The sequence below is a fragment of the Sebastes fasciatus genome, chromosome 10 (genome assembly GCF_043250625.1).
Source record: "Sebastes fasciatus isolate fSebFas1 chromosome 10, fSebFas1.pri, whole genome shotgun sequence".
NCBI lineage: Eukaryota > Metazoa > Chordata > Actinopteri > Perciformes > Sebastidae > Sebastes > Sebastes fasciatus.
The window spans coordinates 33,445,166-33,468,941 of record NC_133804.1 but is presented as its reverse complement, the minus strand read 5'-3'; the positions used below and the strand labels follow the sequence as shown (position 1 = coordinate 33,468,941).

Here is a 23,776-nt window from a genome sequence, read left to right as displayed (position 1 = left end):
ATGCATTAAAACGGAGCGGTTCAGACAGAGGGTAAATACAGGCATATTCAGGCAGACAGTACGAGGAAAATAATGTGTTTTTTGAACATTACAGCATGTAAACATGTTCTAGTAGAAACACAAAATACAAGTATGAACCTGAAAATGAGCTGATATGGGACCTTTAAGATTAAAATGCATCATAAACTCATGTTTAATGTGTAAAATCTGAATCTGCACTATCTCCTTTGCTGCTGTACACTGCAAATCCCCCCTCTGTGGGACTAATAAAGGAATATCTGATCTTATCTTAACAAATAATAAATGTAGTGCAGTAAAAAGTAGAAATGTTTAATATACAATAATATTTTATGTAAAGCACGAGAACCTCTAAACAGTATTTAAACACAGTTATTGAGTAAATGTATTTAGTTTCTTTCCAACACTGGACCAAACCGCTGTGTTCCCCTGCTCTTTTATTGTGAAGCGTCCTACCGGACGTGGATCACGGTGTTTCCGCGCGGATCAGTCAGTCAGAGAGACATGGCCGAGTACAGTCAGGCCGGCCTGCTGGCCGCTCTGCTGCTCTTCACGGCCCTCACGGTGCGGGACGTTTACCAGGGCAGATCATCCTTCAGCCCGCAGCACGGAGGACAGGCGGCCGGCAGCCCGGAGCTCTCACCGGACACCCTACCGGACACAGAGCCCGGGAAACCCCCCAAACCCTCCATGTACACCGGACCCACGCTCCGGTTCCGGTACTGGTGAGTACTAGCACCGAGGCTAACTGCTAACAGGCTAACAGCTAGCATCAGGAGATAATCTCCTGATTAGAGACATTAAACCCGATTAACCCTGTTTGTTATCATGTCTCTGACTGAACATTAAACACGAACAAACAGACGGTTTAATGTGCTTATTTAGTTCTACAGTAGATAAACAGTAAATAAACAGTATTTATATAGCAGATATACAGTAGATATATAGTAGATATACAGTAGATATATAGTAGATATACAGTATTTATATAGTAGATATACAGTATTTATATAGTAGATATACAGTATTTATATAGTAGATATACAGTATTTATATAGTAGATATATAGTAAATATACAGTATTTATATAGTAGATATATAGTATTTATATAGTAGATATACAGTAGATATACAGTATTTATATAGTAAATATACAGTATTTATATAGTAGATATATAGTATTTATATAGTAGATATACAGTAGATATATAGTAAATATACAGTATTTATATAGTAGATATATAGTATTTATACAGTAGATATATAGTAGATAAACAGTAAATAAACAGTATTTATATAGCAGATCTACAGTAGATATATAGTAGATATATAGTATTTATATAGTAGATATATAGTATTTATATAGTAGATATACAGTAGATATATAGTAGATATATAGTAGATATATAGTATTTATATAGTAGATATACAGTAGATATATAGTAGATAAACAGTAAATAAACAGTATTTATATAGCAGATCTACAGTAGATATATAGTAGATATATAGTATTTATATAGTAGATATATAGTATTTATATAGTAGATATACAGTAGATATATAGTATTTATATAGTAGATATATAGTATTTATATAGTAGATATACAGTAGATATATAGTAGATATATAGTAGATATACAGTATTTATATAGTAGATATACAGTAGATATATAGTAGATTACAGTAGATATATAGTAAATATATAGTATTTATATAGTAGATATATAGTATTTATATAGTAGATATACAGTAGATATATAGTAAATATACAGTATTTATATAGTAGATATATAGTATTTATATAGTAGATATACAGTAGATATACAGTATTTATATAGTAAATATACAGTATTTATATAGTAGATATATAGTATTTATATAGTAGATATACAGTAGATATATAGTAAATATACAGTATTTATATAGTAGATATATAGTATTTATACAGTAGATATATAGTAGATAAACAGTAAATAAACAGTATTTATATAGCAGATCTACAGTAGATATATAGTAGATATATAGTATTTATATAGTAGATATATAGTATTTATATAGTAGATATACAGTAGATATATAGTAGATATATAGTAGATATATAGTAGATATATAGTATTTATATAGTAGATATACAGTAGATATATAGTAGATAAACAGTAGATATACAGTATTTATATAGTAGATATACAGTAGATATATAGTAGATATATAGTAATTATATAGTAGATATATAGTAGATATACAGTAGATATATAGTAGATATATAGTAGATATACAGTAGATATATAGTATTTATATAGTAGATATACAGTAGATATATAGTAGATATATAGTAGATATACAGTATTTATATAGTAGATATATAGTATTTATATAGTAGATATATAGTATTTATATAGTAGATATACAGTAGATATATAGTAGATATATAGTAGATATATAGTAGATAAACAGTAAATAAACAGTATTTATATAGCAGATCTACAGTAGATATATAGTAGATAAACAGTAAATAAACAGTATTTATATAGCAGATCTACAGTAGATATATAGTAGATATATAGTACTTATATAGTAGATATATAGTATTTATATAGTAGATATACAGTAGATATATTGTAGATAAACAGTAGATATACAGTATTTATATAGTAGATATATAGTATTTATATAGTAGATATATAGTAGATATACAGTAGATATATAGTAGATATATAGTATTTATATAGTAGATATACAGTATTTATATAGTAGATATATAGTAGATATACAGTAGATATATAGTAGATCTACAGTAGATATATAGTAATTATATAGTAGATATATAGTATTTATATAGTAAATATACAGTAGATATATAGTAGATATATAGTAGATATACAGTAGATATATAGTAGATATATAGTAGATGTACAGTATTTATATAGTAGATATACAGTATTTATATAGTAGATATATAGTATTTATATAGTATTTATATAGTAGATATACAGTAGATATATAGTAGATATATAGTAGATATATAGTAGATAAACAGTAAATAAACAGTATTTATATAGCAGATCTACAGTAGATATATAGTAGATATATAGTATTTATATAGTAGATATATAGTATTTATATAGTAGATATACAGTAGATATATAGTAGATATATAGTATTTATATAGTAGATATATAGTATTTATATAGTAGATATACAGTAGATATATAGTAGATAAACAGTAGATATACAGTATTTATATAGTAGATATATAGTAGATATACAGTAGATATATAGTAGATCTACAGTAGATATATAGTAATTATATAGTAGATATATAGTAGATATACAGTAGATATATAGTATTTATATAGTAGATATATAGTATTTATATAGTAGATATACAGTAGATATACAGTAGATATATAGTAGATATACAGTAGATATATAGTAGATATACAGTATTTATATAATAGATATATAGTATTTATATAGTAGATATACAGTAGATATATAGTAGATATATAGTATTTATATAGTAGATATACAGTAGATATATAGTAGATATATAGTAGATATACAGTAGATATATAGTAGATATACAGTAGATATATAGTAGATATACAGTAGATATATAGTAGATATACAGTATTTATATAGTAGATATATAGTATTTATATAGTAGATATATAGTATTTATATAGTAGATATACAGTAGATATATAGTAGATATACAGTATTTATATAGTAGATATACAGTATTTATATAGTAGATATATAGTATTTATATAGTAGATATACAGTATTTATATAGTAGATATATAGATATACAGTATTTATATAGTAGATATATAGTAGATCTACAGTATTTATATAGTAGATATATAGTAATTATATAGTAGATATATAGTATTTATATAGTAGATATATAGTAGATATACAGTAGATATATAGTAGATCTACAGTATTTATATAGTAGATATACAGTAGATATATAGTAGATCTACAGTATTTATAGAGTAGATATACAGTAGATATATAGTAGATATACAGTATTTATATAGTAGATATACAGTAGATATATAGTAGATATATAGTAGATCTACAGTATTTATATAGTAGATATACAGTAGATATATAGTAGATATACAGTATTTATATAGTAGATATACAGTAGATATATAGTAATTATATAGTAGATATACAGTATTTATATAGTAGATACACAGTAGATATATAGTAATTATATAGTAGATATACAGTAGATATATAGTAGATATATAGTAATTATATAGTAGATATACAGTAATTATATAGTAGATATATAGTAATTATATAGTAGATATACAGTAGATATATAGTAGATATATAGTAATTATATAGTAGATATACAGTAGATATATAGTAGATATATAGTAATTATATAGTAGATATACAGTAATTATATAGTAGATATACAGTAGATATATAGTAGATATACAGTAGATATACAGTAGATATATAGTAGATATACAGTATTTATATAGTAATTATATAGTAAATATACAGTAGATATATAGTAGATATACTGTAGTTCTACAGTAGATATACTGTAGTTCTACAGTAGATATACAGCAGTTCTACAGTATTTATGCAGTAGATACACAGTAGTTCTATTGTATTACAGTAGTATGTGTATTTGGTCATATATAATCATGTATATGATCAGGGCGTGTTTGTATTTAGTGCGTGGGAGGATGCAGACGCTCGGTAGATTTTCCTGCTTTTTGGACCTTTGCCAGTCACATACCTGACAGGTGTATCCTCTCTGTGTGTTTTCAGTATCTCCTGAGGTTACAGTAAAGTGTTCCAGGAGTACTCCAGAGCCATCAGCCAGCTGTACCCGGACATCCGCATCGAGGGAGAAAACTACCCCCCAACCCCCTTCAACAGGTGAGCTCTGACATCACTAAACTACCCCCTTCAACAGGTGAGCTCTGAGGTGTGTTGGTAACCTGATATCTCTTCTCAGGATTGTTGGTAACCTGGTATCCTACCTGAAGCTCCTCTCCATCCTGCTGATCGTCTGCGGTCAGAATCCCTTCACCCTCCTCGGCCTCGACACTCCCAGAGCCTGGACCTGGAGTCAGGACAACAAGGTACCTGTTACCATGGCAACAGATGCTTCAGATGGTTACCACAGTAACAGTTTTAACCCCGTCACTGTTGTTGTTGTTTGTCAGATCTTCTCCTGTCTGATGGCCTTCTTCCTCTGTAACATGATGGAGACTCACTTCCTGTCTACGGGAGCCTTTGAGGTCATTCTGAATGGTGAGTTCTCATTGGTCCAAAACATGACCTCATTGTGAACGTTTAGTTCTGATTGGAGGAGGACAGGACGAGGTAGAAAACGGTGTTTCCTGTCCCCTCTTTCTGACTGGTACTTCCCGGTGTAACAGTGTTTCCTGTCCCCTCTCTGACTGGTACTTCCCGGTGTAACAGTGTTTCCTGTCCCCTCTCTGACTGGTACTTCCCGGTGTAACGGTGTTTCCTGTCCCCTCTCTGACTGGTACTTCCCGGTGTAACGGTGTTTCCTGTCCCCTCTTTCTGACTGGTACTTCCCGGTGTAACAGTGTTTCCTGTCCCCTCTCTGACTGGTACTTCCCGGTGTAACGGTGTTTCCTGTCCCCTCTTTCTGACTGGTACTTCCCGGTGTAACAGTGTTTCCTGTCCCCTCTCTGACTGGTACTTCCCGGTGTAACAGTGTTTCCTGTCCCCTCTCTGACTGGTACTTCCCGGTGTAACGGTGTTTCCTGTCCCCTCTCTCTGACTGGTACTTCCCGGTGTAACGGTGTTTCCTGTCCCCTCTCTCTGACTGGTACTTCCCGGTGTAACAGTGTTTCCTGTCCCCTCTCTGACTGGTACTTCCCGGTGTAACGGTGTTTCCTGTCCCCTCTCTCTGACTGGTACTTCCCGGTGTAACAGTGTTTCCTGTCCCCTCTCACAGACGTCCCTGTGTGGTCGAAGCTTCAGTCGGGTTACGTCCCGAACATCCAGGAGATCTTCCAGATCCTCGACAACCACCTGAAGATGAACCAGGTGGATTCCATGGGCTTCTCCTCCACTTAGAGCTGCACACACAGGTGAACACACACACACACACACACACACACAGGTGAACCTGGCTAGATTAGATAAATAAATATAAATACAAAGTGGTTGAGACGTAACTCTCACTTGTCACTCTCTCACCTGTGTGTTTCTCCTCAGCTGTGCTGCGTTCAGGTGTCCTGGCTCAGTGGTACGTTCAGCCGCTGGCGTTCATGAAGGTTCGGCCTTAAAGCAGACTCTGCGGGGCCCAGCCGGATGTCCCCCGCCACAAAACGAGCGTTCCCTGTACGCCGGGTCACAGCTCAGCACTACAGTACCCATAATGCAATATCAGCACAGGTGGAGTCAGCTGCACTCCAGACTGGCGACTCTACTGGACTTGACTGTTTTCTGTTAGTTCAGTTTGTTTTTATTTATTTAGTTTGTTCAGACTAAAACTACGGTACAACTGTTAGCTCCATGCTACTTAGCCTCTGTCTGTACAGGAAGTAGCAGACAGGAAACAGAAATGTAATGAATCATTAAAATCTGGTTAATGTAACAAATGATCATCTTCACTGTCAGTTATGTCATCATCATTGTAAAATGTCTGAAACAAGAAATAAACTCAGAAGTTTCAGTTCCTGACTTTAAATTATAAATAGTTGTGGTTCGTCACGTAGTTGCTAATCTCATTGCTGTTGCTAGTCACGTTGTATGTCACATTGTTGCTAGTCACAATGTTGGTAGTAATGCTGTTGCTAGTCACGTTGTTGTTGCTAGTCACGTTGTTGCTAGTCACAATGTTGGTAGTAATGTTGTTGCTAGTCACGTTGTTGCTAGTCACGTTGGTATATCACGTCAGTTCAGTTTTTAGTTTCTTACTTTATTTGACAGGGACGGTGCATATTAATATTTCGTTTTATGTTTCCTGGTTTGCAGATTTTAGTCTCCAACACAATATGATGGTGAAAGTTGAGTTGTAAAATGTTTCAGAAACAGAATCTCTGTTCGTCTGGTGATCCACAGATTTCATCAGAACTTCATCAGAACTTATGACTGTAATTATATCTTCATCAGATGTTCACTGAATTCTTCTCATGACTTACATGAGTTACCGATCAGAAAGTCTAATCAGGTTTTTATTGATCATAAAGTACAAACTCTTTTTATTTTCTGATAACATCACGTTTTTATTGTATCATTATTACATTACAGTACAGAGTTGTTTATAACACCTGGTCTGAGACAGGTAACCTGTCTGTCGTCTGGTCTTCAGTCAGCAGCACTTTGAAGTCATGAATCTGAAGTAGAGCGACAAAGTGAGACAAGCAGCGACTGCAGAACACCTGAAACAGAAAATATAGAAACTAAACACAAGTGTTCAGGATTCACCCGTCATCTACGTTCAAGTTTTTATCCGTTTCTACTCTAGTTTTTACCCGGGAACGCACCAGTGTTTACCTGAGGGGCGTATTACGAAGTCAGATTACCAGAGGGGTGTACTACAAAGTGATATTAGTGGTCTAACGAGGTATTTTGAGCCTAAAGTTGTTCACGCAACGAAGGAGACTCTCCTTTAACCTAGTTAGATAGCCATGGTAACTGATGCTGCGGACCTAACCTGGTCTGTGTTCAGTATTATTTATCAGTATAATGTTTACATCAATAGTTCTCTATATTATTTACCCGCTATCTCTGACTGGGGCTTCAGGTACCCGGTATCTCTGACTGATCTCTGATCCTGTGTGTGTGTGTTGGAACGTTTCTATCAACATCACAGCATCCGCACTCGCTTACCTGAGATCATCTCACAGAGCCACTGCAGGTGATCATCAGTGTTGCCATGGAAACCGGACTGGATGGTGTTGTAATCCAGCTGGGAGTCAGAAGAGTTTAGTTCCTCTTCCTGTTTCCTGTCGAGTTCAGCCTGAAGAGAGACTTTTATTTAAACACAGCTCAGGACTCCGAAACGCAAAACGGTCGCTAAAACATATGAAAGTGTTAAAATACTGAAAGAAGCTAAAATGGAAGAGCTGAAAGAAGGTGAATGAAATTAAATATAAACTGTGATCTTTAGATTTCAGGCTCTGAGACAGAAACATTGAGATGAAAAAGTTTTCAGGTGAAGTGGCGATGACGAGTGATCTCACCTGACTGTCATCTGTGATCCTCCATGGACTCAGACTGGGGTAGAGACAGGGGCTTTCACCCAGCTGAGGAGCTCTGTCTCCGGGTAAACTCCGCTCACTCAGGCCTGTTCTCTGGGCGTCCAACCTCTGGAAGTCCGACCTCTGGAAATCCGACCTCTGGGCGTCCGACCTCTGGAAGTCTGACCTTTTTTTCAGACATTTTTCAGATCTTTTTTTTCAGACTTTTTTTTCAGACATTTTTCAGATCTTTTTTTACCGACTTTTTTTCGGATTTTTTTTCGATCTATTTTTTCAGACTTTTTTTCCAGAAATTTTTCAGACTTTTTTTTCTGACTTTTTTTTAGATCTTTTTTTTCTGACATTTCTTTAGATTTTTTTTTTCAGACTTTTTTTTCGGACATTTTTTAGATTTTTTTTTCGGACATTTTTCAGAACTTTTTTCAGACTTTTTTTGTCTGCCATTTTTCAGATCTTTTTTTTCAAACTTTTTTTTCAGACATTTTTCAGATCTTTTTTTCGGATATTTTTCAGATCTTTTTTTACCGACTTTTTTTTCGGATTTTTTTTCGATCTTTTTTTTCAGACTCTTTTTTCAGACATTTTTCAGACTTTTTTTTCTGACATTATTTTAATTTTTTTTTTCAGACTTTTTTTTAGCGGACATTTTTCAAATATTTTTTTCAGACTTTTTTCAAATATTTTTTTCAGACATTTTTTCAGACCCTTTGTTTCGGACATTTTCTCTGATTTTTTTTTTGACATTTTTCAGATCTTTTTTTCAGACATTTCACGAGCGGACAGCGGGAGGCGGAAGTGAGTCTCTAACTCTGCTGAACAGTTTCCGGTACAGAAGAAGAAGAAGAAGCAGCAGAAGCAGACAGCTCAGACCTCCATGGTTCAAACAGGCGCTACATGCTAACCTGGAGCTAACGTCAGCATCAGCTGTTCAGCGCTGATAAATCAGTCAGTTTATTATCTAATGTTTCAGTTTGTGAACGTTAATGCTGCTGAACTTCTACTACAGAAGCTAACTGCTAACAGCTAACAACAGGAGAGGAAACACACTAACTGGTGAGTGAACACAGCTAGCTGACTGGAATGCTAACTATGCTAACTGACAACACAATCTGTTTCCCTTTGAAGCTTTGAACCTTAACAGAGTGTAACGTTTCCTTTGACATCAATCTGTCGCCTCTAACTTAATGTTTATTTATATTTAAACTCATTAAATGAACGTTGAACACCAGAAAGAATCACGTTTCGAAAGGTAACAGATTTGAACACAACACCTGGCTACAGCCTGAGAGATCACAACACCTGGCTACAGCCTGAGTGATCACAACACCTGGCTACGGCCTGAGAGAACACAACACCTGGCTACAGCCTGAGTGAACACAACACCTGGCTACAGCCTGAGTGATCACAACACCTGGCTACAGCCTGAGTGAACACAACACCTGGCTACAGCCTGAGTGATCACAACACCTGGCTACAGCCTGAGTGATCACAACACCTGGCTACAGCCTGAGTGAACACAACACCTGGCTACAGCCTGAGTGATCACAACACCTGGCTACAGCCTGAGTGAACACAACACCTGGCTACAGCCTGAGAGAACACAACACCTGGCTACAGCCTGAGTGATCACAACACCTGGCTACAGCCTGAGTGAACACAACACCTGGCTACAGCCTGAGTGATCACAACACCTGGCTACAGCCTGAGAGATCACAACACCTGGCTACGGCCTGAGTGAACACAACACCTGGCTACAGCCTGAGAGAACACAACACCTGGCTACGGCCTGAGAGATCACAACACCTGGCTACGGCCTGAGTGAACACAACACCTGGCTACGGCCTGAGTGAACACAACACCTGGCTACGGCCTGAGTGAACACAACACCTGGCTACGGCCTGAGTGAACACAACACCTGGCTACGGCCTGAGTGAACACAACACCTGGCTACGGCCTGAGTGAACACAACACCTGGCTACGGCCTGAGTGAACACACCTGGCTGGTTCAACTGGTTTTTAATTAATTGGTGATTTCCGCATGTGTGAGGCCTTGGTCATCGATATAAAACAGGACTATTGTGATCGATACTTTATTGATCCATCAGCTAATAGGACACAAAATGTATAAAACACAGAAATAAACAGTTGTTTTCCTGTTACCAGTCTGATATTTGTATCATATATCGGTATTAATCTGATATCAAGGTCGATGTGAGAACTGCTTTCATCCAACGAACAGCCATACTGGTTCTATACTGGTTCTATACTGGTTCCATACTGGTTCCATACTGGTTCTATACTGGTTCCATACTGGTTCTATACTGGTTCCATACTGGTTCTTTACAGGTTCCATACTGGTTCTTTACTGGTTCTTTACAGGTTCCATACTGGTTCTTTACAGGTTCCATACTGGTTCTTTACTGGTTCTTTACAGGTTCCATACTTGCTCTTTTCTTGCTGGTTCCGTACTGGTTCCATACTGGTTCTATACTGGTACTATACTGGTTCTATACTGATTCCATACTGGTTCCAAACTGGTTCTTTACTGACTCTTTACTGGTTCCATACTGGTTCTATACTGGCTCCATGCTGGTTCCATGCTGGTTCTATGCTGGTTCCATACTGGTTCTAACCCAAAGCTGATACCTGGTTGCCTGGCAACCACTGTTAAAAGTTGGTGTTGTGCCCTGAGCTGGTGAAGGTGGAGCTCTGTGGCCGCCACGAGCTCGCCGCTCCCCTTTAACTACTCTATATACTGCTGGGGATCAGTAAAGTTTAGTCTGTAATAACATCATAATGTGTTAGTTGGTTGTATTCTGTATTAATAATGAATGAATAATAACGTAACTCAGTCTAATGTCTTTCCGTCTGTGTTTCCTCTGCAGCGTCTTCAGGGTCTCTGATATGAGCAGCGCTGTACGTCTTCTTCTTCTTCTCCTCATGTTTCATCACGATTCATCATCACGATGATGTCATCACCGCTGTGATGTAATGAGTGTGTGTTGTGATGTGTGTGTGGTCAGGCTCAGAGGAAGAGGAGGACCACAGGAAGTCCTCTGGTCTCCAGACCCAGCACCAAGACCAGCAGAGGGGCCAGCGCTAGGAGGCCGTCGGCCAGTGCTAGGAGGCCGCCGGCTAACGCTAGGAGGCCGCCGGCTAACGCTAACAGAGCAGCTAACAGGACGGCTAACGTTAGCGCGACGTCTGATGTCGACCCTGCACCCCCCACAGAGACCATCGACGTGATGGACAATACCGAGGACAGTCAGTACAGATCAATACTCTCCTCTGTTATAGATTACTATCAGTCAACCAATAAGCATTCCGGATCAATAATCAATAACTGATCTGTGTTCAGGTGTAGAGGAGGTGGTGGATCTGACCTGTGATCAATAATCAATAACTGATCTGTGTTCAGGTGTAGAGGAGGTGGTGGATCTGACCTGTGATCAATAATCAATAACTGATCTGTGTTCAGGTGTAGAGGAGGTGGTGGATCTGACCTGTGATCAATAATCAATAACTGATCTGTGTTCAGGTGTAGAGGAGGTGGTGGATCTGACCTGTGATCAATAATCAATAACTGATCTGTGTTCAGGTGTAGAGGAGGTGGTGGATCTGACCTGTGATCAATAATCAATAACTGATCTGTGTTCAGGTGTAGAGGAGGTGGTGGATCTGACCTGTGATCAATAATCAATAACTGATCTGTGTTCAGGTGTAGAGGAGGTGGTGGATCTGACCTGTGATCAATAATCAATAACTGATCTGTGTTCAGGTGTAGAGGAGGTGGTGGATCTGACCTGTGAGGGATCAGAAGCTGCTGCTGTGGTCGACCTGACGAACAACGACTCAGTACTGGTAACAATACAGTACTACACAGTACTGCATCTAATACACATAATACACAGTAATACACAGTACTATTAATTAAACTCGGAACACATTTATTTCCGCTACACCTGGACTTTAATCGTTGGTGTGTTCAGTGTTTCAGAGAGTTTGGTCGTTGAAGAGAAACTGATCAAATGTAACTGTTCTTCTTCTGTTGTTTTTGTTTCTTCTTCTGCTGCCGTGACGATCCAGCTGGTGGACGAAGGTAAGACGTCTTTCAGTCGTCATGTTGACAAAGTTTCATTAAAGGAACAGTCCAACATTTCTCTGGGTGTCTTCCATCAGGCCCTCAGAACAGGAGAGTCCCCACAGGTGAGAGTTACGTCGTCAGCAGTGATGAAGACGAGGACGCGCCCCCTGTCGTCAACACTGCAATAATGTCCTCTGTACAGAACCCCAGCTTCTCCAGGTAATAGACTGATCCCTGCTAACATTATCTAAAAATGACAACCAGGTAATAGACTGATCCCAGCTAACATTATCTTTATATCACAGCCAGGTAATAGACTGATCCCTACTAGCATCATCTTTAAATCACAGCCAGGTAATAGACTGATCCAGGCTAAAGTAATCATTAAATCACAGCCAGGTAATAGACTGATCCCTGCTAACATTATCTTTATATCACAGCCAGGTAATAGACTGATCCCTACTAGCATCATCTTTAAATCACAGCCAGGTAATAGACTGATCCCAGCTAACATTATATTTAAATCACAGCCAGGTAATAGACTGATCCCTGCTAACATTATATTTAAATCACAGCCAGGTAATAGACTGATCCCTACTAGCATCATCTTTAAATCACAGCCAGGTAATAGACTGATCCCAGCTAACATTATATTTAAATCACATCCAGGTAATAGACTGATCCCAGCTAACATTATATTTAAATCACAGCCAGGTAATAGACTGATCCCAGCTAACATTATCTATAAATCACAGCCAGGTAATAGACTGATCCCCGCTAACATTATATTTAAATCACAGCCAGGTAATAGACTGATCCCTACTAGCATCATCTTTAAATCACAGCCAGGTAATAGACTGATCCCAGGTAACATCATCTTTAAATCACAGCCAGGTCGTAGACTGATCCCACCACTAGAACACAGTAGAATCTCTCTGTGTGTTACAGGTCGACTCCGGGGACGATCAGCTGTCCCGTCTGTCTGGACTCATACTCTGAGGTGAGACTCAAGCACACCTGTTGCACACCTGGACAGCAGGTAGAATGATGCGTTCTGATTGGCCGGTTGTTGTTTTCTTCACAGATCGTAGAGAGCGGCCGATTGGTCGTTTCCACTAAATGTGGTCACGTGTTCTGCAGCCAGTGTCTGAGAGATGCTCTGACATCATCACACACCTGTCCTACCTGCAGGAAGAGACTGACCCACCGCCAGTACCACCCCCTCTACATCTGACATCATCACACACCTGAGGTACCGTTGGATCAGTGACGTCATCAGATCTATCAGAAACAAAAGACTTTGTGAGCTGCGTTTTAATTAAAGACTGGTAACGATCGATTATTGATTCATTATTGATTGATATGTATTATTGATATATATTTGATATTCTCAGTTTATTATTACGTTTTTTCTTCGTCTCTGGGCTCTGTTTATTTTCTATTGTGACGGATAAAATGTGTTAAAGTAGGAATAAATTCTATTAAATTCTGTGAAGTTTCTTTGTTTTCAGTTGATTCTGTTTGAAACTGAAATCAGTTACTCAGGTAATACACAGGTATTGTATGTCCCCTATTCTCATCTGGTTACCCTTGGTAAAACACAGGTAACACTCAGGTAACACTCAGGAAACACAGGTAACACTCAGGTAACACTATTGATTTAGTATGGACAATAATGTGAATAATCACGATTAAATATTATATTTGATTGACATATTGAAGTAGTATACAACTGTATATAGTTGTAAATAGTAGTATACAATAGTATATAGAAGTATACAACAGTATATAGTAGTAGTAGACAACGGTTTATAGAAGTATATAGTAGTATACAACAGTAAATAGAAGAATGTAACAGTATAAATAAGTATACAATACTATATAGTAATACACAACAGTCTGTAGAAGTATACACCAGTATGTAGTAGTATACAACAATATATAGTAATAGACAACAGTATATAGAAGTATACAATACTATAGAGTAATACACAACAGTATATAGAAGTATACACCAGTATGTAGTAGTATACAACAGTATATAGAAGTATACACCAGTCTGTAGTAGTATACAACAATATATAGTAATAGACAACAGTATATAGTAGTATACAATAGTATATAAAAGTATACAACAAAATATAGAAGAATACAATAGTATATAGAAGAATACAATAGTATATAGAAGTATACACCAATATGTAGTAGTATACAACAGTATATAGGATTATACGACAGTATATAGAAGAATACTATAGTATACAGAAGAATACAATAGTATGTAGAAGTATACACCAGTATGTAGTAGTATACAACAGTATCTAGTAGTATACAGTGGTACATGTATTAATAATATGAATCTGTAAAGTAGCTTTAGCTGTCAGATAAAAAGTGCAGTAAAAAGTACTCTGAAATAGTGGATAGCAGGAGTAGAAGTATAAAGTAACAGGAAATGGAAATACTCTAGTAATGTACTGTAAAGGTATACTGAAGGATAGTAAATAGAGTAGAAGTGTTCAGTCACATGGTGAAGCAGAGATGACTGTCTTGTTTTCTTTTGTTGTCCAGCCTCTGTTAGTGACAGAGTGATGCATTCTGGGACGTCAGAGTCTGCTGTAGGTTTGTTATCAGATAATAGAACTACAGATCTTGTGACTCTGAGTCACTTCAGACAGACTGCTCACAGGAGTCACAAGACTGATGAGTCACGGTCACCTGAAACAAAGTCTGCTGCTGATTGGCTGATGACACAATCACACGGGATGAGCTCATACATACTAAAAAAGAATAAACAAAAACTCTTGTTAATGCACTCTGCATAAAGTTCAGATCAGCACAGGGGAATTACAAAAAGATTCATCTAGAATATTCATGAACTTGATATTTATTATGCCACATCTATTGCATCAGCGTAATGCAGCACATGTTAAGTGATGTAGGTGAAAATAAAGATTTATTAAGAAAAGGTTCTATATATGTATATAAAATAACTGCGGCAAAATATCACAATAAATGCATAAACAGTTGAAATAAAATATTTTATTTGTGAAAGATGATTTTAAATATCACCACACAGTTTGACCAGAAATCACAAATTAACATTCAGTTTAAATCTTTATTACATTTTGATTTTATTTTCTGATATTTATCTGGAACACGTCACCGTAGAAACGGTGTTCTTTTAAATAACTTCTCATTTGTTTTTATGTCATTTTAATATTTATCATCTATTCTAGAGTCTTTTAATTGATTCATTAATTCAACAGAAAATGAATTAACAACTATTTGGTAATTAACTTACAGGTAAGTTTGTTTTTTTGTCTACCACTCAGAATCTTTAAAAAAAAAAATCTATCTCCTTCAAATAACTGGATTTATTCAAGTTTCTCCCCAAAAACAAAATTTTACAAGATTACATTTGAACACATCCTGATAACGTTAGAACTGACCTTGGTCCAATATTCATACTGACTAATGTTTGTATAATATAATATATATAATTTAAGTCAATGAAACATCCGTTAACGTTATAGCAGCTCCGTTATACTCTGTTATAATACATAACTGTCGGAAAGCATCGATAAATCAGACAACTAGGAACCGGTTCTCAACGGGAAGCGATACTTGATTCCCATTTCCTGACGATTTTACCCGCCACTGGCCAACAATTAACCTGCGGATGGCTGGTTCTAATATCAAATCCTGTTTGTGACATTTTATTGACTAAATCAATTAATGAAGAACATAATCCAATTAGTTCTACATATTTATCCAGTAACGTGATTTATTGTATTTTGTTTATTAAAGGTCCAATATTGTAAAAAGTGAGATTTTCATATATTTTATATTATAAAGCAGGTTTAAGTGCTTTATAAATACTGTTTAACTATCAAAACGCTCAATATACAGAGAAATACACACAACTCGTTTTTAGAAATTGCGCGTTTGAAACAAGCCGTTAGGATTTCTGTCCATTTGTGATGTCAAAAATAAACAATATTTAGACCATTACACAGTTTTAAACATAAACATTCTAAATGTGTCCCAGTTTATTTCCTGTTGTAGTGTATGTAAATAACATCAGCTGACAGGAAGTAAACATGGACCCAAACTGTTGCCTAGCAACGCAATTCCGTTGAAATGCACTAAAACGGAGCGTTTCAGACAGAGGATAAATACAGGTATATTCAGGCAGACAGTATGAGGAAAATAATTTATTTTTTTAACATTAAAACATGTAAACATGTTGTGGTAGAAACTCAAAATACAAGTATGAACCTGAAAATGAGCACGATATGGGACCTTTAAACTCTAATGTATGAGACAACAACATGAGTTAAATCAAGATTCAAGATTCAAGATGTTTATTGTCACGCCGGTTATACAGGTACAATCGTGTGAAATGCTTTTTGCTGGGAAGCTCCATTAAAATAATAAGTTATATGACGTTATATATATATATTACAATTATAAAAGGAAATACTTTGTACAAGGGCATATTAAGAACATATACATTAAGAACATTTACAGTATAAGATACATTTTTGTGTGAGAAGGTGTCGTATGAATTATATATTTAAAAGTCTGATGAAGTAATTTTACTTAATTAAATGTCTGTTTTTACGCATGATAATTATATAATATTATGTCTTTCATAACGATGACACAGCTTTGTGTTCTTCTTGAACTTTCTTTAATGTGATCTTTAAACTGGCTAAACCTGATTGGTCAGGTGACTCAGGGGAAATCCCCTCATTGGGAAGTACTAAGTCATTCCTCGGCCTCTCATTGGTCAGCTGATCCGGGCTCCGCCAGCGGACCAATGGGAGGCCGCGTCAATGTTTACTTCTCGTGATGACGGTGACGTGTAACGCGGAAGTAAACAGAGGAGGTCTGGTCTGGTTCTGGAGGATTTAAAGCTGCGTCACAGAGGTACTGACTTTACTTCAGAGTCTGAGGAGTCTGAAGGTTCTGAAGGTTCGTGTTCTCTCTCCGGAGTCTGGTTTATCTGTGTACCGTGTTAAAGACCGCAGTGTGTCCGGTAACAGCAGGATGTCGGTGACGGTGAAGGCCTACCTGTTGGGTAAAGAGGAGACGGTGAAGGAGGTCCGCAGGTTCGCGGTGGACCAGGAGGTCTCCTGCTCCTACGAGTACCTGAGCACCAAGACCATGAGCGTGTTCAACAACCTGAAGAACATCAACATGTACTACCGAGGTAATATTATTATTATTATTATTATTATTATTATTATTATTATTATTATATTATATATAAATATAAACAACCTGAAGAACATCAACATGTACTACAGAGGTAATATTATTATTATTATTATTATTATTATTATTATTATTATTATATATATAAACAACCTGAAGAACATCAACATGTACTACCGAGGTAATATTATTATTATTATTATTATTATTATTATTATTATTATTATATATAAATATAAACAACCTGAAGAACATCAACATGTACTACAGAGGTAATATTATTATTATTATTATTATTATTATTATTATTATTATTATTATATATATAAACAACCTGAAGAACATCAACATGTACTACAGAGGTAATATTATTATTATTATTATTATTATTATATATATAAACAACCTGAAGAACATCAACATGTACTACAGAGGTAATATTATTATTATTATTATTATTATTATATATATAAACAACCTGAAGAACATCAACATGTACTACAGAGGTAATATTATTATTATTATTATTATTATTATTATTATTATTATATATATAAACAACCTGAAGAACATCAACATGTACTACAGAGGTAATATTATTATTATTATTATATATATAAACAACCTCAAGAACATCAACATGTACTACAGAGGTAATACTATTATTATTATTATTATTATTATTATTATATTATATATAAATATAAACAACCTGAAGAACATCAACATGTACTACAGAGGTAATATTATTATTATTATTATTATTATTATTATTATTATAAATATAAACAACCTGAAGAACATCAACATGTACTACAGAGGTAATATTATTATTATTATTATTATTATTATTATTATTATTATTATATATATAAACAACCTGAAGAACATCAACATGTACTACAGAGGTAATATTATTATTATTATTATTATTATTATTATTATTATTATTATATATATATAAACAACCTGAAGAACATCAACATGTACTACAGAGGTAATATTATTATTATTATTATTATTATTATTATTATTATTATTATTATTATTATATATAAATATAAACAACCTGAAGAACATCAACATGTACTACAGAGGTAATATTATTATTATTATTATTATTATTATATATATAAACAACCTGAAGAACATCAACATGTACTACAGAGGTCATATTATTATTATTATTATTATTATTATTATTATTATTATATATATAAATATAAACAACCTGAAGAACATCAACATGTACTACAGAGGTCATATTATTATTATTATTATTATTATTATTATTATTATTATTATTATATATAAATATAAACAACCTGAAGAACATCAACATGTACTACAGAGGTAATATTATTATTATTATCATTATTATTATTATTATTATTATTATTATTATATAAATATAAACAACCTGAAGAACATCAACATGTACTACAGAGGTAATATTATTATTATTATTATTATTATTATTATTATATATAAATATAAACAACCTGAAGAACATCAACATGTACTACAGAGGTAAACATCATTATTAAATATATATAAATATAAATAACCTGAAGAACATCAACATGTACTACAGAGGTAATATTGTCATTATTATTATTATTATTATTATTATTATTATATAAATATAAACAACCTGAAGAACATCAACATGTACTACAGAGGTAATATTATTATTATTATTATTATTATTATATAAATATAAACAACCTGAAGAACATCAACATGTACTACAGAGGTATTATTATTATTATTATTATTATTATTATTATTATTATTATTATTATATATAAATATAAACAACCTGAAGAACATCAACATGTACTACAGAGGTATTATTATTATTATTATTATTATTATTATTATTATTATTATTATTATTATTATATATAAATATAAACAACCTGAAGAACATCAACATGTACTACAGAGGTCATATTATTATTATTATTATTATTATTATTATTATTATTATTATATATAAATATAAACAACCTGAAGAACATCAACATGTACTACCGAGGTAATATTATTATTATTATCATTATTATTATTATTATTATTATTATTATTATTATTATATAAATATAAACAACCTGAAGAACATCAACATGTACTACAGAGGTAATATTATTATTATTATTATTATTATTATTATTATATATAAATATAAACAACCTGAAGAACATCAACATGTACTACAGAGGTAATATTGTCATTATTATTATTATTATTATTATTATTATTATATATATAAACAACCTGAAGAACATCAACATGTACTACAGAGGTAATATTATTATTATTATTATTATTATTATTATTATATAAATATAAACAACCTGAAGAACATCAACATGTACTACAGAGGTAATATTATTATTATTATTATTATTATTATATAAATATAAACAACCTGAAGAACATCAACATGTACTACAGAGGTATTATTATTATTATTATTATTATTATTATTATTATTATATATAAATATAAACAACCTGAAGAACATCAACATGTACTACAGAGGTATTATTATTATTATTATTATTATTATTATTATTATTATTATTATTATTATTATATATAAATATAAACAACCTGAAGAACATCAACATGTACTACAGAGGTAAACATCATTATTAAATATATATAAATATAAATAACCTGAAGAACATCAACATGTACTACAGAGGTAAATATTATCATTATTAAACATATATAATCATATAAATAACCTGAGGAACATCAACATGTACTACAGAGGTAAATATTATCATTATTAAACATATATAATCATATAAATAACCTGAGGAACATCAACATGTACTACAGAGGTAAATATTATAATTATAAATCAGTGATGTAACCTGGGGTCATAGGATGTCATTATATCATTAACTGATGATGATGATGTATATTTCAGATGAAGATGAGGACCTGGTGGCGTTTTCCTCTGATGATGAGCTGATGATGGGTCTGGCCTGTATGAAGGATGCCACTTTCCGCCTCTACATCAAAGGTACAAGCACACGATCTCACCTGAAGACCAGCTCTTATTTTGGAACAGTGTTAGAGAGGAAGTGACACAGACTTTTAGTACGTACTGCAGCGGCCCTTACAAAGTACGTACGCAAGTATGTATGTACAGTACGCGTACTACTAGGATATACTACTTCCTAATGACATTGCTCCTTGAACTTTGACCCTCTTAAGATTAGGGTTACATATCTATATCTATATATATCCATCGTCCTCCAAAAAATAAACCAAATATCATACGTACGTTCTAAACTGTGTATTAATATGTTCATGTGTTTGTGTTAATTATAATAATAATAATAATAATACAATAAAAACTGTTTGTTTGTTTCTAATAAAGTTTGATTGAACTCTTTCAGAGAAGAAGGAGAACCGTCGAGACTTCCCTATTCACGCCTTCCCTCCCTTCGCCTTCGGCCACCGTCCTCCTCCTCCTCCAGCCGGAGCTCCTCAGGGCGCGCCACCTCACCCGGTCCCGCCCCCACTGCACCGCGACGTCACCTGTGACGGCTGCGAGGGTCCCGTGGTGGGAACTCGCTTCAAGTGTTCGGTGTGTCCCAACTACGACCTGTGCTCCACCTGCCAGGCTCGAGGGACGCACACCGAGCACGCTCTGCTGCCCATCTGGCACCCGCTGCAGGTGAGCGGCATCATGGGAAGGGGTCGCTACGGTGATGTCACTCTGTCCTCTGTGTGACATCACTGTAGTGAGGTCACTGTTTAAATAACAGCAGCCTTGACACCAATATTAGAATTATTAATATTAAAAATATGAATAATATATATTATAGCAGGCACAAAAAGTTATTTATTTAGCCCTGCTCTGTGACTGTCAGGAGTTGTTTACTTAGCAATGCCCTATGACTGCCAGGATGTTTTGGTGAACTGTTCCTGTCTGTCTGTCTGTCTGTAGTGGTTTCCTCAAGGGAAGTGGATGAAAAGGATGAGACACTGCATGGGGAACCAGAACCAGAACCAGACCCATGCTCAGGACCAGGAACAGGACCAGGACCAGGATCAGGACCAGCCAGGACCCTCCAGACCTGCTGCTGACTGCAGCGCTCCCTCTGGTCAGTGTTTGTTGATAAACTGCTGATAATCTAATTAATGATCAATAAATTGACAACTGAGCGTTCTGTCAGTAATGACATCATCAGTGACCTCTACTCATTAATGACATCATCACAGTATATGTTTGTGTGTGTACTACAGGATATATGTTATTTTTATAAAAGTTAACAACTGTAGCTTTAATGACATCATCAGTGACCTCTGACCTCTGTGCACAGCCTCACAGGCCAATGTGGACTTCCTGAAGAACATAGGGGAGGGCGTGGCGGCCATGTTGAGCCCACTGGGTGAGTGATGACACTGTGATGAACCGTTGTTAGAAGCTTGAGTTATTATGGAACTATGTTGCCGTGGCGTGGCGGTGGAAAAAGTGTCTTTCGCCAAAAAACAGGAAGTTGTAACTTCGTCCTACATTAACCAGTCTTCTCCAAATTTCTCATGCGTGATAAGAGTCCCAGCCTGCGGACATCCACACGCAAATTTTGTCTCATACTCATATCACCACATTCTGGCAACCCCTAACCCCTGAGAGTGCAGATAAAAGAGGTTCTGTTTGCAGCTGAGGATGAGTGAAGTTTAAACAGGAAGTAATGTCATGTGTGTGTGTGCAGGTATCGACGTGGACATCGACGTGGAGCACGAGGGCCAGAGGTCGAAAGTGACTCCTCCCCCTCAGAGTGTGGTCCCTCCCCCTCAGAGTGGGACTCCTCCCCCTCAGAGTGGGACTCCTCCACCTCAGAGTGGGGGGGTGGTGGAAGCAGATGCGAGTGTGGCAAGTAGCGAGGGCGGGGCCAACAGTGACGTGTCAGAGGTCAGTTCTTCATCATCATCATAACTCCTGTAGTGTGTTCACTAGTAATGTGACGAATAAAGTTGACTCAAAGCAGAACAGAACATTCTGGCAGCACATGTATGACATCACTTCCTGTCTACTGACCCCACATGAGTGTGGTCTAAATCTCAGACCAGTCCAACCACTGTGACCAGTAAACCTGACCCTGTCTGTGCTCTTCAGGTGCGCAGAGACTCTGAAGAGGAGTGGACTCACCTGAACCCCAAAGAGGTGGACCCCTCCACCGGAGAGCTGCAGTCCCTCCAGCCCCAGGACCAGGACCAAGACCAGGACCAGGACCAGGGTCCCCCGCTGGGACAGCAGGGTCCAACAGGTCTGAGGGAGGCGGCGCTGTACCCTCACCTGCCTGAGGGTAAGACCACATCCCCCTATCCCTGTTCTGTGAATTCTTGTCCGATGTCCCTGCTGACCTCTGACCTCTGACCTCTGACCTCTCCCCTCTCCTTCCTGCCCTCCCCCACAGAGGCGGACCCTCGCCTGGTGGAGTCGCTGTCCCTCATGCTGTCCATGGGTTTCACCGATGAAGGCGGCTGGTTGACTCGTCTCCTTCAGGCCAAAAACTTCGACATCGGCGCTGCGCTCGACGCCATCCAGTACGCCAAACAGCCACGCCCAAACAAGCCCTGATGATGTCACCGTGATGTCACCGCTGACATCATCAGCTACACTAAACCAATCACATCTAACCAGGAGATGATTCTTACCACAGTCAGATGTTCCTGTTGTTTCCTTTAATCTGACTTTATAAGTACTGTTCTTATGATTAATCAATACTTTAACTCATCAATCAATACATTGTCTCATTGATTAACTCTTTCTACTGCTTTATTATTTTAACTTTCCAACATTGTTTTCCTGTTATTTCCTGTAGTCTGACTTTATGAGTACTGTTCTTATGACTAATCAATACTTAAACTCATCGATAAATACGTTGTCTCATTGATTAACTCTTTCTACTGCTTTATTATTTTAATGTTGCTGTTCTGTGTTAATCTCAACAATAAAACACATGAAGAACTTAATCTGTGGTCAAGAGTCAAAAAATATATCAATATACATTTACAGTACAAATATATACAAAATGTATCCTGCGGTATAAAGAGTAAAAAATACTTCAATTAATAACAGTGTATGCCGTTAGGATTTATGTCCATTTGTGATGTCACAAATAAACAATATTTAGACCATTACACGGTTTTAAACGTAAACATTCTAATTGTGTCCCAGTTTATTTCCTGTTGCAGTGTA

General features: G+C 35.6%; 3 protein-coding genes across 4 annotated transcripts; all 3 read left to right on the top strand.

Annotated features, from left to right (window-relative positions):
- The first annotated feature begins 489 nt into the window (after window positions 1–489).
- selenot2 (selenoprotein T, 2) lies at window positions 490–6,709 on the top strand. Its single transcript, XM_074647607.1, has 6 exons — window positions 490–743; window positions 4,822–4,932; window positions 5,012–5,138; window positions 5,223–5,310; window positions 5,987–6,122; window positions 6,250–6,709. Exons 1-5 carry the CDS (start codon window positions 523–525, stop codon window positions 6,106–6,108), a joined length of 669 nt encoding a protein of 222 aa, XP_074503708.1. The 5' UTR covers window positions 490–522; the 3' UTR covers window positions 6,109–6,122; window positions 6,250–6,709.
- A 2,362-nt stretch (window positions 6,710–9,071) lies between these two features.
- Window positions 9,072–13,815, top strand: rnf4 (ring finger protein 4). The gene is made up of 8 exons (XM_074649478.1): window positions 9,072–9,293; window positions 11,126–11,156; window positions 11,264–11,504; window positions 12,019–12,101; window positions 12,327–12,339; window positions 12,420–12,543; window positions 13,273–13,324; window positions 13,409–13,815. Exons 2-8 carry the CDS (start codon window positions 11,145–11,147, stop codon window positions 13,556–13,558), a joined length of 675 nt encoding a protein of 224 aa, XP_074505579.1. The 5' UTR covers window positions 9,072–9,293; window positions 11,126–11,144; the 3' UTR covers window positions 13,559–13,815.
- Window positions 13,816–17,146: 3,331 nt separating this feature from the next.
- On the top strand, window positions 17,147–23,550 carry sqstm1 (sequestosome 1). Of its 2 annotated transcripts, none has more exons than XM_074647603.1 (8): window positions 17,147–17,539; window positions 20,489–20,584; window positions 20,964–21,244; window positions 21,518–21,674; window positions 21,894–21,962; window positions 22,287–22,486; window positions 22,691–22,880; window positions 22,992–23,550. In XM_074647603.1, exons 1-8 carry the CDS (start codon window positions 17,377–17,379, stop codon window positions 23,153–23,155), a joined length of 1,320 nt encoding a protein of 439 aa, XP_074503704.1. In that variant the 5' UTR covers window positions 17,147–17,376; the 3' UTR covers window positions 23,156–23,550. The 2 variants fall into 2 exon arrangements, with proteins under 2 accessions (XP_074503704.1, XP_074503705.1); XM_074647604.1 differs by lacking the exon at window positions 17,147–17,539 and adding an exon at window positions 19,528–19,585.
- Window positions 23,551–23,776: the final 226 nt, after the last annotated feature.

Coding starts and splice junctions, on each gene's coding strand:
- rnf4 (XM_074649478.1), top strand. Junction 12,544..13,272: donor CAGAACCCCAGCTTCTCCAG/GTAATAGACTGA, acceptor TGTGTGTTACAG/GTCGACTCCGGGGACGATCA. Junction 13,325..13,408: donor GTCTGGACTCATACTCTGAG/GTGAGACTCAAG, acceptor TTTTCTTCACAG/ATCGTAGAGAGCGGCCGATT.
- sqstm1 (XM_074647603.1), top strand. CDS start 17,377: ATGTCGGTGACGGTGAAGGCCTACCTGTTGGGTAAAGAGGAGACGGTG. Junction 17,540..20,488: donor CATCAACATGTACTACCGAG/GTAATATTATTA, acceptor TGTATATTTCAG/ATGAAGATGAGGACCTGGTG. Junction 22,487..22,690: donor CCAACAGTGACGTGTCAGAG/GTCAGTTCTTCA, acceptor TGTGCTCTTCAG/GTGCGCAGAGACTCTGAAGA.